The 13,179-nt window shown below is 34.0% G+C and overlaps 1 protein-coding gene across 1 annotated transcript; it reads right to left on the reverse strand.

The window, feature by feature from the left end:
• Positions 1 to 5,664: 5,664 nt before the first annotated feature.
• On the reverse strand, positions 5,665 to 11,732 carry LOC129574924 (uncharacterized). Its single transcript, XM_055457591.1, has 5 exons — positions 11,268 to 11,732; positions 10,894 to 11,172; positions 8,327 to 8,439; positions 7,761 to 7,886; positions 5,665 to 7,016 (listed from the first exon to the last, which is right to left on the reverse strand). Exons 1-5 carry the CDS (start codon positions 11,446 to 11,448, stop codon positions 6,876 to 6,878), a joined length of 840 nt encoding a protein of 279 aa, XP_055313566.1. The 5' UTR covers positions 11,449 to 11,732; the 3' UTR covers positions 5,665 to 6,875.
• Positions 11,733 to 13,179: the final 1,447 nt, after the last annotated feature.

A 13,179-nucleotide genomic window follows, 5' to 3' on the forward strand; every position in this document is an offset into this window, starting at 1 on the left:
TTTATGTTGTTTTTTCTGTTTTAATTTTTGGGAACTCTTTGGTTGTTTCTTATTCGGAACATTCTTCTTCTTGTGAAATTACACGAAATTGATGCGGACGGATTGGATTCAATTGGAATGATTTCAAAATTTTTAATCGAAACGGAACAAGTATGAAAAACGATTTTGTTTGCTAAAATGCGAGAAATTGGCCGCTTATTCAATTGAATGAACTTTTTTCTGCAGCAAATCATTCGCTTTCAGCGAGGCATTTCATCACTTGGATCGAATTTGATGAAAAAATGAACAAAAATAACACAAAATTGGTAAACTCAAAGAAAAAAAACCAACAGATTTTCACAAGAGGAAATACAATCGACCCCATTCGATACGATTTATTTTTATAGACTTAATTTGATTTGAAACAATTCCATTAATTTTTATAAAAAGAAAAACTGTTGTGTCCATTCATTTTTTTTCATGCGCCGCATCACACTCAATGAAAAAAAAAGCTCAGTAGGTTTTTTTTTTTGTGCACATCGACTAAAATCACTTTTCCTTGTTTCGCTAATGAACACACAGCATGTTCAATATGATATTCAATTTGGATTACAACAAATCGCATCAAATATTCATTTCAGTCGGCTGTACTCAAATTGCGCTCTCTTCAACGAAATAACAACGCCGAAATGCGCTGCTCTTCCGAACGCGTTGCTCTTCAAAAAGCACTGCTCTTTGGGACGATATGAATCGCAAGTTATCGCTTCAATAAAAAGCTTATAATTTTCCACTGAGGTTTTTATTTGATTTCATTTTTGTGCGCATTTTCTTTATTCGTGTATTATTTGACAAAAAACCATGGATTTTTCGATTCAAATCAATTTTTTTCCATCAACCATTTTTTTTTTCTCTTCATTTTGAAATGAATTCATGTCCAATGTAAGGCGCAACCATTGTGAGCATCTTCTTCATTTTCTTTTATTTTCAATTAAATTTCTTTCGTTCAAAAAAATGAACCAACTTTTTTCAACCATTTTTCTTTCGTTTACTAAACTTAATGGAAAGAAAAGTTGTTGGGGTCGAAAATTTCGTCAGTTCCTTGATTTTTTCCCCCCCATATTTTGAGTTATTTTGTTTGGAGACGATCACCTCAAATCATCATCCGTCATTTTTTATTTGGAGCCTATGTTTCTGCCTGTCGTTTTATGTTTTCACTTCCAATCCCACATATTTTATTGTTTGGATTGTGAGCACAGGAACTGTGCTCAGTAGTGAATTCACCGTAAATAATCTTCGTCTCAAAATACGTAGTTGAAAGACAAAATTCGTTTCATTTGATTCCGTAAAGAAAAAAAGTCTAATGATACGAATGAATAAGTGTTTCAACAAAATATGGATGCGATATTTTAGGCCTTTTGACAAAGGCAAGGTTGAAATGATGAAGCAAAACAAACAAACACACACACACACACATGTGTAGAATGACAAGAACCGCAACATTTACAAAAAAAAACATCTTGACTGATTATTTATAGTAAAAAGATGCGCAGATCAAATAAATCCACATATTTTTGAAAATAAAATGCGAAAAAAATCTGTTGAAAAAAAATGTCTCTCTTAAAACCATAGATTGTAAAAGTGCGTAACCGCACATGATGTTTTTGTTGCAACGAAAAGACAAAAAGTTAATTTCCATGACTCATTTCCACAACAATGCAATTGAACGGACATGAAAGAACGATCATTCAGTTGGACGCTAGGCAAAATTGCCAAGCATTTGGTTCGACACGATGCGAATGAAATAAACTAGACTGAAAAGAATTGTCTTGAATGAACTTCAACTCGAATTCTTCGAAATGTTGAAAAAAGTTTCTTTGACGAAAAAAAAACATGAAAATCATACAAGGAAACATTTAATGTAAACCATTTCCAAGTCTTTCACGCAACATCGAACAAAAACGTGAACCAAAATGCAAATGGCTCCAATTTCCAAACTCACCAGTAGCTAAAGCTCAAATCGAATTGATCGAATCATTGCACCTCTCCTTTGTCAAAGTTCATTGTTGATTTTTCCATCCGAATAAAAGAAAAAAAATATATCACAAACTTTCTTCCGTACCGGCTATCTCTATTTTAACATAATAAGCTGCTGAACAAACATGATAGGAACGAACGTAAACAAATGGAACATCGGAACGCAACGGTTTTATAGTAATATGTCAAATGTGTTGTTTTTTTTTTGTTTCATCTTAAAAAAGAAAGATCGAAACAAAACCCAGAACAAATGAAAGTCTGATACCATATATATTCCGTGATTAAAAGTGATTCATGCATCACATTTGCTTTTTTTAGGTGATATTCATCATGTGATATATGTATATCGCATATAAATTTTATCACATGGCATGCATATTACGTGTGAAATGGTAATGTGAGTGACAAACTGTGTGCGCTAGAAACATTCTGTCTGTCTCTGAAGAAAATATGGAATTATGAGCGAATCAGACACACTCAAACGCACACACACACATCGGACGGTGCCGAATATTTATATTTTCTGTGAATGAAACAAGGCTGGATCAACTGGCCCTTCGGCTAAGAGACTATTGACGATGTCGATTATTGTGTCGCACGTAATATGATAGGCGGTGATACTTTGTGGGAGGAATATCACACAAACCTGCATGTATGAACGTATGGGATTATGAAATATCAATTATGGAGAGAGAGAGAGACAGAGGAGCATTCAAATTTAAAGTATTAAATTAGCATTTAGTGGTAAAACCGAACAAGAACACAACAACAACAACAACAACAACAAATTACTAAAAAAAGAATTAATAAAAATGTTACTTATTACTGACAAATTATTTATATTCATTTAAAAAGTCGAAAATATTTAATATATATATATATACATTGCTGTAATTTTTATACTAATCATAACGGAACGGACAAATGAAAACGTACACTTAAGTTTAAACAACAACAACAAAAGATAAACCAATGGAGAAAAGACTTGAATTGAAGGCCCAAAATAGATGCAAGAAAATAAAGTAAAACACTTTCTACATCGATATGGTATTGACGGAGGATGGCGGGGGAGGGGCCTCAATGCATTTTTCCTGTCCCAATCTCTCAACTTTTAAGCGTAACTCAAGCAAAACAGAAAATGCAATTATTATAATGTTACAATTTAGAATGAAGATGAAGATACAACAGCAACAAATACGTATATACTGAATGTCAATCCACGCAATAAACACATACAACAACAAAAAAACGAGAAGAAATGATGAAATCTGTAGTTATTTAGACTATTTTTAAGATGAATAGAAATGGTGCATTCAAATAGCTACTCTCTCAAATGTGAAGAAAAATAAAGAATTATGTGTACGAGAGAGAAAGAGAAAGAGAAGAAAAAAGCCGTTTTCCGTATCGCTATTTTTGAATTTCTTATCTACTACTATTGTGACTTTGGGTGGCGGGTCAAGAATGCAGATGATGTTCAGAAAATATATAAATTATATAGATCATCGTTTTGACGCGCGTTTCCACAAATATGCTCGTCTGAATGCACAGTCCAAGTGACACACAAACAATATCGAATTCGAATGAAGAAGATAGAGAAAAAGGAGAAGGAGAAAGAAGAGGTGGAAGAAGAAAATGGTTCCAAATTGATGAAAAGTTTTGGTTTGATGAAGACTATTTCGGTGTGATTAAATGAATACTGAAAAATGAACGTCTGAATTCGAATGCAAAGCAGCAACTAAGATTCTAATTGCTTGGAAATGGAAACTTTTCCGCATTTTGACCAGCATTCAACAGCTCATGACCAAAACTTTTCCGAATTTTGGTCATTCGGTACAATTGCAAACGGCCAACCAAACACAGTGCAACAGACGAGATATTTAACAAACACACACACACACACACCACAACAAAAACAAAAACAAAAATTATTATCTATCTAATAAACTAATCTATAAATATACAGTCATGGACTAAATTGAGCGTACGACTGCCAGAAAAATGTATCGCGGACTATTTCATGAACCTAATTTATTTTTTTCAATTAATTCTTTGCACTGTTTGTTGCGTAATTATGTGAACTAATAGTAACCGAGAGAATTTTGAATTTTTTGTTTGGATTTTGTGATTTTTATTGAAAAATGTAGATGAATGTCATTTTTATGCTGGACAAAATTGAGCGTACGGTCCGTTTAATATTTGTTTAAATAGAGAAAATTCATGGAAATTGAAAAAGTGGGGATACAGTATGATGCACAAGCTCATGTTGCTTCGAAATGGTATATATGTTTTGCTCCACCGAACCGTTGTTTGGGAAATGGAGACGGTTAAACTTTTTTTTTTCACTTTCATCACCTTCAACACATATGAATATTTCTTTAACCAAGAATGATATTGAAGCATCTTAACCGGCGTTTGAAAGCTTGAGGTTAGACCAACGAAATGCAATAATAACCAACCAAATATTTCAAGTACTTTAAAAGATACAGCCGTGAAAGTATGACAGCTGATGTCGAAATAGCGCCATTTATTTGACATTTGAGGTTATAACTCACAAATGGTAAATTATTTTGAGATCTTGTCTTGATCAAATTTACTCTACTCATCAAGTGCTACAACTATGCTGAACATGTCAATCCCAAAAACTAACTCTCTTAAAAAATAAACGCTGAAGTACCACAATGTGGAGTCCATGTAGTATACTCTTATATGGATCATTTCGTATTAACGGATTTTTGGCTGACAAGATGTTATTTTTTGCTAGAAAATATTGAGCAAATTTCCAGTTCTTGATGTGAACAAAAAATTATCTCTTCTAGTCATCTACAAAAAACAACATCTTGTCAGCCAAAAATCCGTTAATACGAAATGATCCATATAAGAGTATACTACATGGACTCCACATTGTGGTACTTCAGCGTTTATTTTTTAAGAGAGTTAGTTTTTGGGATTGACATGTTCAGCATAGTTGTAGCACTTGATGAGTAGAGTAAATTTGATCAAGACAAGATGTCAAAATAATTTACCATTTGTGAGTTATAACCTCAAATGTCAAATAAATGGCGCTATTTCGACATCAGCTGTCATACTTTCACGGCTGTATCTTTTAAAGTACTTGAAATATTTGATTGGTTATTATTGCATTTCGTTGGTCTAACCTCAAGCTTTCAAACGCCGGTTAAGATGCTTCAATATCATTCTTGGTTCAAGAAATATTCATATGTGTTGAAGGTGATGAAAGTGAAAAAAAAAAGTTTAACCGTCTCCATTTCCCAAACAACGGTTCGGTGGAGCAAAACATATATACCATTTCGAAGCAACATGAGCTTGTGCATCATACTGTATCCCCACTTTTTCAATTTCCATGAATTTTCTCTATTTAAACAAATACTAAACGGACCATACGCTCAATTTTGTCCAGCACAAAAATGACATTCATCTACATTTTTCAATAAAAATCACAAAATCCAAAAAAAAAATTCAAAATTCTCTCGGTTACTATTAGTTCACATAATTACGCAACAAACAGTGCAAAGAATTGATTGAAAAAAATAAATTAGGTTCATGAAATAGTCCGCGATACATTTTTCTGGTAGTCGTACGCTCAATTTAGTCCATGACTGTATAAAAATATATTTATGAAGATCCAGTAGATAATATGTACACAGAGAAAAAGAAAACACAAAGAGAGAGAATAATCCACATGCAAGTATAAATTATGTTCTTGTTACCACTTCCTATTTTATCAAAACGAATTAAAAGCCTATTCTTCAATAATAATAAAAAAAAAAAAATAACAAAACAAAGGAAATAAAAACATAGCTGCCGTTGAGAGGTGGCCAAATTAAATGAGCTGATTCATATATTTATTGATGGATGGAACGAAAGGACAACAAAAAAATATGCGAATTAAGAAAAATCAAAAGAAAAAAAACAAACAAACAAATATTTAACGGACTAAATCCAAACCAAACAAGAAAGATAAATGAAATACAAACCAAAAAAAAACTTTGGATGCAATAGACAACAAAATATGTGAGCGGACAAAGCAAAATGTTAATATTTTGGTTGCATGAATGAAAAAGCCAAGCATTTTCTCTCAATTCGTATTTCGTTCATTTTTTTTCTTTGAATATATCGAATCCCATTTCAATCAAATTATTGTAATCGGCCACTAAGTTTTGTTTGGCCCGGAAAAAAAATCATTGTAAAAAGAAATTCATCGGAAAAATAATTGAAAAATCCTTTAAGATCCTAGAAATTAGTTAATATTGGTGATACATTTTTGTTGTGTGCGAAAAAAAAGAAAAAAATTTAAGCGCGTTTTGGATGAAAATGAATACGAAAAATTAGCCACTATTTTTTTTCTCTGATTAGAAAATTCATTACGCTTTTGTTTCAGTAGATTTTATCCTCTATTTCGGAGTATTTTCATACTCGATTTGCGTTTTTATATGAAGAAAATGGTGAAACATGAAAAAAAGAAAATTCTCTGATTTGTTTGTGAACGTATTGTAATTTAAAAAAAAAAAACTACTAAAATCTACGGAATAAGAAATTATTACGATAATAAATGATAACAATAAAAACCGGACAACGTCTTTTTCTCTTGATTTATTCTTTTCGTTTGTTTGTTCATGTTTGATAAAGAGGCAACACACGGCGCATGTGGAGTGATCATCATAAATTTTTTTTTCTATCGTGTAAGTGTTATAGCTTAAATAAACTTTGTTGTGTTTTTTTTTTATGATTCATTTCTCATTTTTAGAACACAGTTGAACACTAAAAACCAAAATCACAATCATATAATTAGGAATTTGTTTGTAATTGTTTTATCGAATGTAATGTTGCATCCGAGCCGCATCTCATTGCAGTTGAGCCTTTCGGAAGTGATTGTTTAACGGTCCCTCATCGGTGTAGCCGGCAATTTCCTGTGGCACGATTGACGTTTCCTCAACACCCGAACATGGACGGCACATACATTCCAATGGCGCTTTTGTTGACACCTGCAAACCAATACGGAAATTTTACAAAAAATTTAGAAAATTGATCATTCAACGAAAATGTAACGAATTATATTAAAATCGTTTGATTTTCGACTTTTTCTTAGGAATTTCCGATTTCTTTTTACGTCTGTATAGATGAAATCATTGAATTTTCTCATGATAAATTCAGTATTGGAGATATTGAAATATTTTGTTTTTCACTTTTTCCATTAAATCAAACAACATTTTTCTTTAAAAAAAAAAAGGATTCACAAAGATGTGGAAAAAAAGAGAAAAGAAGAAAGAACAAAAAAATTAACATTGATGTATTTTCGCCTAATATGAGGAAGACATTGAGACGGAATGCTCTTCGAGTTTATGCAATATTTCTTCACGTTGGATGTAAAAATTTTTGATGGACTTCATCTTTTGACCAAAAATATAGCAATCAAAATAAAAGGAAAATGTCACAATGGAACAAGTCTCTGGAATTTTGATTGAAAGGCAACCAAGAGAAGAAATAAGTTGGACGGTAAAAGTTTTTACCGTAGAACAATATTCAAACTTGATTTTGCACCGTAGTTTATATCAACATCAATCCATATGGTGAGTAACTGAACAAACTGAACTTCTTTGGTTCATTCTGAATGAATCATTCGATGGAAGAATTCGAAACTTCAAAGGTAATTGAAACATATTCTTGGAAATTCAAAATGAAAAATATCAAACAAAAGGCCTGGATTTCAGGCTATGAGAAAAAGTTACCTTTCTGAATTTGCGTTCGCCTGGTTTGGCTTTCGGGCAAAATAGCGAAACGGCCGCTTCTCTTTCACCAGACTCTTGACAACACATACAGGAACGCTCCATTTGCCAGATTTTACTACCCGAAACCTATTATCGAAGAGAAAACAATATTTATTGATTGTATCCTATTTGGAAGTGGTCAATTTTGACAAAAAAAAAAATTCTTCTTATATAAAATAGTTCTTATCTGATGAACGTATTTGGACATTTTCGTTTTAAATTTTGAAGAAAGGGCGAAACAAATCTCTTTTCTACTCTTCAAAATTCTAGTTATTTCGTTTGTTTTTTTTTTCAATTTGGTAAAATAGTGTCATTCAAATTGATCGCGTTACGTTTGAATCTCATCTACTTATTCCAAATCGATTTTATATTTACGATTTTCTGTTCTTTTTTTTAGTAATTCATTTCTCGGATTTATTTATTTTTATTTCTATTTGTTTATAATAATTTGCAAATGATATTTATTCTAAGGTTTGACGTGTGCTATGCAATTTCATTTAATCGATGCTTTGAAAAAATTGTCTCACCTGAAGATAGCTGGAGCATCGTCCGATGCAGGCAAAGCTTGGAATTGGCTTCGGTACGCAGCCAGGGTATTGAAGTACATGTATCACTGGTGTGACTTGACACTCGTCACCGCTTCGCGCTTGGTCTTTCACTTCATTCTGTGCCGAAGTCTGATGGACGCCAATAGCACACGCATAAATTAAAGCAATTAAAATTGATCTATACATTGTATTCAATTGTGGCCTGTTCATTTTTGTTTTTCTTTCGATTTGCGTACACAACTGCAAAAGCTCACGATATCGTATCACTTGTTGTGCCCCCCCAAATCAACAACAACAACAACAACAAAATACAGTTCTACTTAAGAGTCAAAGTGTTCGTCAAATCAAAGTTGAAATCAAAATGGAACGAAAAATGAAGAAATCAAGTGTATTGAATCGAAAAACCGTTACGAGATTGAGTGCGAAAAGCGGCATGCTCTCGACTTTATATAGATTTGGTTTTCGTTTTTTTTTTCTTTGATGAGTGCTAGGCATGCGTTGCGGCTAAAATGAATCGGCGATTTCCATCTCAATCGGCTGTAATAATCAACTCCTGACACATTTCTCTCCTTCTCTTTCCAACTTGGTCCCACACACTGTGATCTTGTGCTCATGCAAAATTCTCCGGCTCGCAGCGCTTTTCCACTTAACAAGCGGCCATGCATACGCACACACACACGCACACGCACACGCACAAAACCCTTTTACATCATGATCAGCACTACTGGAGCCGGCTTCTTTCGATGCCACAGACACGTTATTTCGATAACGATTTCTTCTAACGTCTTCGTCGTCGTCGTCGTCATTGTGCTCGTCGCTGAATAAGTGGGTTTGCATGCAACTCATTCGGTCAGCATCATTTCGCAGCCACGAAAAAACGTGTGTACGACTTTTTTCCACTGAAATTGCGAATTGTGCCCATTTTTATCGACTGGACACAGGATTTCAATTATTGGAAATACACATAAAATCAATGTCATGCTGCGCGCACGTTACTCTATCCAACGCCAATTTTCAAAAAGTGTTAACGCTAATGAGTGAGAAAGAGGGAGCCCTTTGATGCCAAAACAAATCGATTGTGAACGATAAACGCAAAAACCAATGCCGATTTCGACCATTTTTATCGCTTCGGGTCAATGAATCGTGCTAAGCTTTAGCTCAAGCTTTTGAAATGCACTTTTGCGGAGCGAATCATTCAATTACGGGCCAAAAGTTGCGGTTAAATGGATTAGTGCAGTCAACATTTCTTGTGAAGAATTTTTTCTCTCATTTGAATGTAGCGGCAAATAGCTGAATCAATACTGGAGCTCCACGAAACGATCTCAAGGAGTTGGTTTGGATTTATTTCGAATGAAAAGTTAAATCTTTCGATTATCTCGGACTTACTATACAAGAAATTCTCCACTGGGAAGATAATATTGATAAAATAGCTGTAAAAATAAACCATATATCTGGGATCATCCATGGAATAGGAAACACAGTTGACTCATCCACACTCACATCCATTCACTATGCTCACGTAAACAGTCACCAATACCTAATTTCTCGCTTGATTGTTGTCGAGTGAAACATGCTACCGATTGAGCTGCGAAATCAAGAGTCAATCAACTCTTTAAAAAAAAAGCTCAAACAACTAACGTCTTATCAAATATTCAATAATAAAAACCAAATTTGTCCTATGTTTACGATGATACCAGGAAAAATAAATTAAATGAAAAACTGCATGAAAAGAAGGAAACAGCTTCAATAACACTAATCACCTTTAAGAAGAATTCTCTGTATTAAGAATAAATTAAAATATTGGCTCCAAAATTGTATATTTATAGGAACTGTATAGGAGTATTCTATTTCAAATATTATATTGTACATGTGAATCAATGATTAAATAAAAAATAAGATTAATAAATAAATGTTTGATTTAGCGGCATTGTGCATAAAAGCATTTGGCTTTTCTATCGTCATGTACTCGGTAATAATTTAATGCACAATGCATGCTTTCCAACCATAATAATAGGTTTCCTAGCATAAAATCCACCATTTTGGTCTAAACTGTCGCTAAGGATGGCGGTTTCAATGCAATTGTGGCATACAATGAATATTCTAGTCAGACGAAATCGAATGTTTCAGAAGGAACAGTGATTCGATACGGTACGATTTTGTTTTGGGAAATATTCAGATCGTTTTCCAATAACCTACTTTTGCAACCAGATATTTAACCGTATTTCCAATTAGTGGTTCAATTGATGAATTAGTAAAGCTTTGCCGATTTGAACATAATCTACAAGTGAAATGGACTCGATCGTTCGAAGCATGAAAAAAAATCTTCTGAAAATCACAGAAAAGAAATGCTAAAAAAATCGAATGAAAATACGTATATTTATTTCAATACAATAATGCTCTTTATTTTCTTCCAATAAATTTCAAACGAACAGTTTCACACAAGGTATTTGATTCACCGATGTTAAGCACGTGACTAAGATCAATTGAAAATTGAGAGCGCGTAAATGTGTGTGTTGGTTTTCATCGAAATTATCGTGAAAAATCGCCGCACTTGAAGCAACGGCATTCGGCTGGTTCCTTGAGACGAATGTCCATGGTTGCCATTTCGGGTGCGGTGAGTCGTGATCCATCCGGATCGTAGCAATGTGTTAGAGTGACAACGCGCTCATGTAAATAGCTTTCACGGCAGCAATAGCACTCTTTTAGAAATCCAGTTGGTGTAATAACCGACGGTTGTACTTGGCTATTGCACAATCCTTCACACTTGTTGACCTGCACTTCGTCGTTGCATGTACGTTGCAGACGACCCAATTCATCATACTCTTCTGCCGAACGAAATGGATGAGAAATAAAATAAACAAATCAATTGTGTCGTAAATCAGTTGTTTCATAAATAATTCAATCTCATATATGAATGTACCTTTGATTAGATGAATCTCGGATGGTAACGTTTCGCACACTTCATCGCCTTTTTGCTGTGCATTAGTGGTAATTACGTGAAAGCAGGCAATAAATAAAATTACCAGCATCGATGAAATGGCCGTATGATGTTGTTGTTCGCTGAGCAAATGCAATCTCCGAATGTCGTGTAACAGTTTCATATTGCAAAAAGCCTTCTGTGTCCCTTTTATCTTGCATAAAAACACACGCACACACAATAACTAAACACTTTCTTCTCTCAATTCAATCAAAATGTCCGTACACACTTGTCGATTTGAATTTGTTGAGCTTCGCCGAGAATATGCGGCACAGCGAACAGTTGCATTCGACTTTTATACAAAACTTCTCGATTGCTTTCAGAATGACCAGGCGTGCTTGAGCTTTTGTTCGGCCAGATAAAATGATGGTAGCACCAATCGATGCTTGCGCAATGTGATTATGATGACTTTTTGCACACGCACATAGTGCAAATATCATATCACATAAAGCAAACCAACCCCAAAAAGGCATACGAACTAAGAACCGATAAACATGCTCCACATTTAATGAAAACAACCGATTGCAACCAGCATGCGGTGTGTGAATATGTGAAGTGTCGCGCTAAAATTAAGTTGAAAATCATGTAGATGAAGCATCATCGAACCAACAAATCGATCGATGATTCCAACCGCATTTAATATCGGTTAAATCGCCGTCATTTGCAGACACCGTTATCCAACACCATTCGTCACTTTTGCAAACAACAAGCCGTAATGAGTCAACCGCTATAAACAAACGCACGCACGCACATCACAGAACATGTTCTGAAGAGTTGTTCTCTCTTGTTCTCTCTCACTGACTGACCAGGCGATTGCTTGTGTCGCCATTTAAAGTGTCTACAAAGTCCCCACAAACAATATCCCATTTTCATTTAACTATATATGTTTAACAGCAATCACAATTTGATGCGAAAAATTCATTGCCGTGAAACGTGTGTTATTAATTCACCCTTCTTCGGACCGATGTAAATTCGTTGTCTTCAGAGGTGTCAACAAACAAAATTTCAAACGATTTTTTTTCGGAATTTCGCCCGAAAATGGTTTTGGGTACGATTTGAACAATTTCCTACAACATTTTCTTTTGCTCACGCGAACAAAATTTCAACTGAAGTCAACTAGACCTTTGAACATATTGAAGCCATCCGTGAGACATCGAAACGTTGAACAACTGCGGTTAAAATTCATTTGATAGAATAAAGCAGAAATTTCTCAATTCCTGGAGAATCTCAATAGGTCGTGGGCTAAGACGATACAAAGCAAGTGGATTGATTGCCCCATTTCTAGTATAAGTGCACTGGATAATAAAAATATCACATTGTTTAAAAAGCAAGTACTTTAAAGTGATAACCACATTGAAAACGAAGGAGAAGAAGAAGAAAAACTGACGGAAGAAATAGAAAATGTGAACAAGCATCGCCTGTCAAAGCCATATTAATTGTGTAATAAATTGTGTTGTAAATCCGTAAATCTTTTCAATAGAAAACTAAAGATATGAGCTTGAAAGTTGATCGGATATTATCTCAGTTCACTAATCAAAGCGACAATTCATATTCAAAGCTCATTCATGCTCAGCTCAATATCGTTTTTGTGATGATATTTTCTTTCACTTTGCTCGATGATCATTAAAATTTAAGTCGTTTCAAACGAATCTATCTTCAAAAGTCGCTCAAGCAAACGGTAGCAATCGTAAAATAATGAATGATTTTTTATAGTTTTGATGGAATTTATACAAAAGAATAAAAGCATTCAAAGAAAAAATAGACACATTCGACGTCATAATTAAAACATCATTTTTAAAACAGGTTGGATTTTTGTGAGTCGGCCTTTTCTATACATAAATGCACGAATTTTAAT

Source organism: Sitodiplosis mosellana, unplaced genomic scaffold, assembly GCF_009176505.1.
Source record: "Sitodiplosis mosellana isolate CC-2019 unplaced genomic scaffold, AAFC_SMos_1.0 Smas_scaffold_6165, whole genome shotgun sequence".
Classification (NCBI taxonomy): domain Eukaryota; kingdom Metazoa; phylum Arthropoda; class Insecta; order Diptera; family Cecidomyiidae; genus Sitodiplosis; species Sitodiplosis mosellana.

Excerpts from the sequence above, each read along its gene's own strand:
- LOC129574924 (XM_055457591.1), bottom strand. The coding sequence starts at position 11,448 with ATGAAACTGTTACACGACATTCGGAGATTGCATTTGCTCAGCGAACAA. Across the intron at positions 11,173-11,267 it reads CGAGATTCATCTAATCAAAG|AAGAGTATGATGAATTGGGT; the intron begins GTACATTCATAT and ends TTCGTTCGGCAG. Across the intron at positions 7,017-7,760 it reads GCGAACGCAAATTCAGAAAG|GTGTCAACAAAAGCGCCATT; the intron begins GTAACTTTTTCT and ends ATTGGTTTGCAG.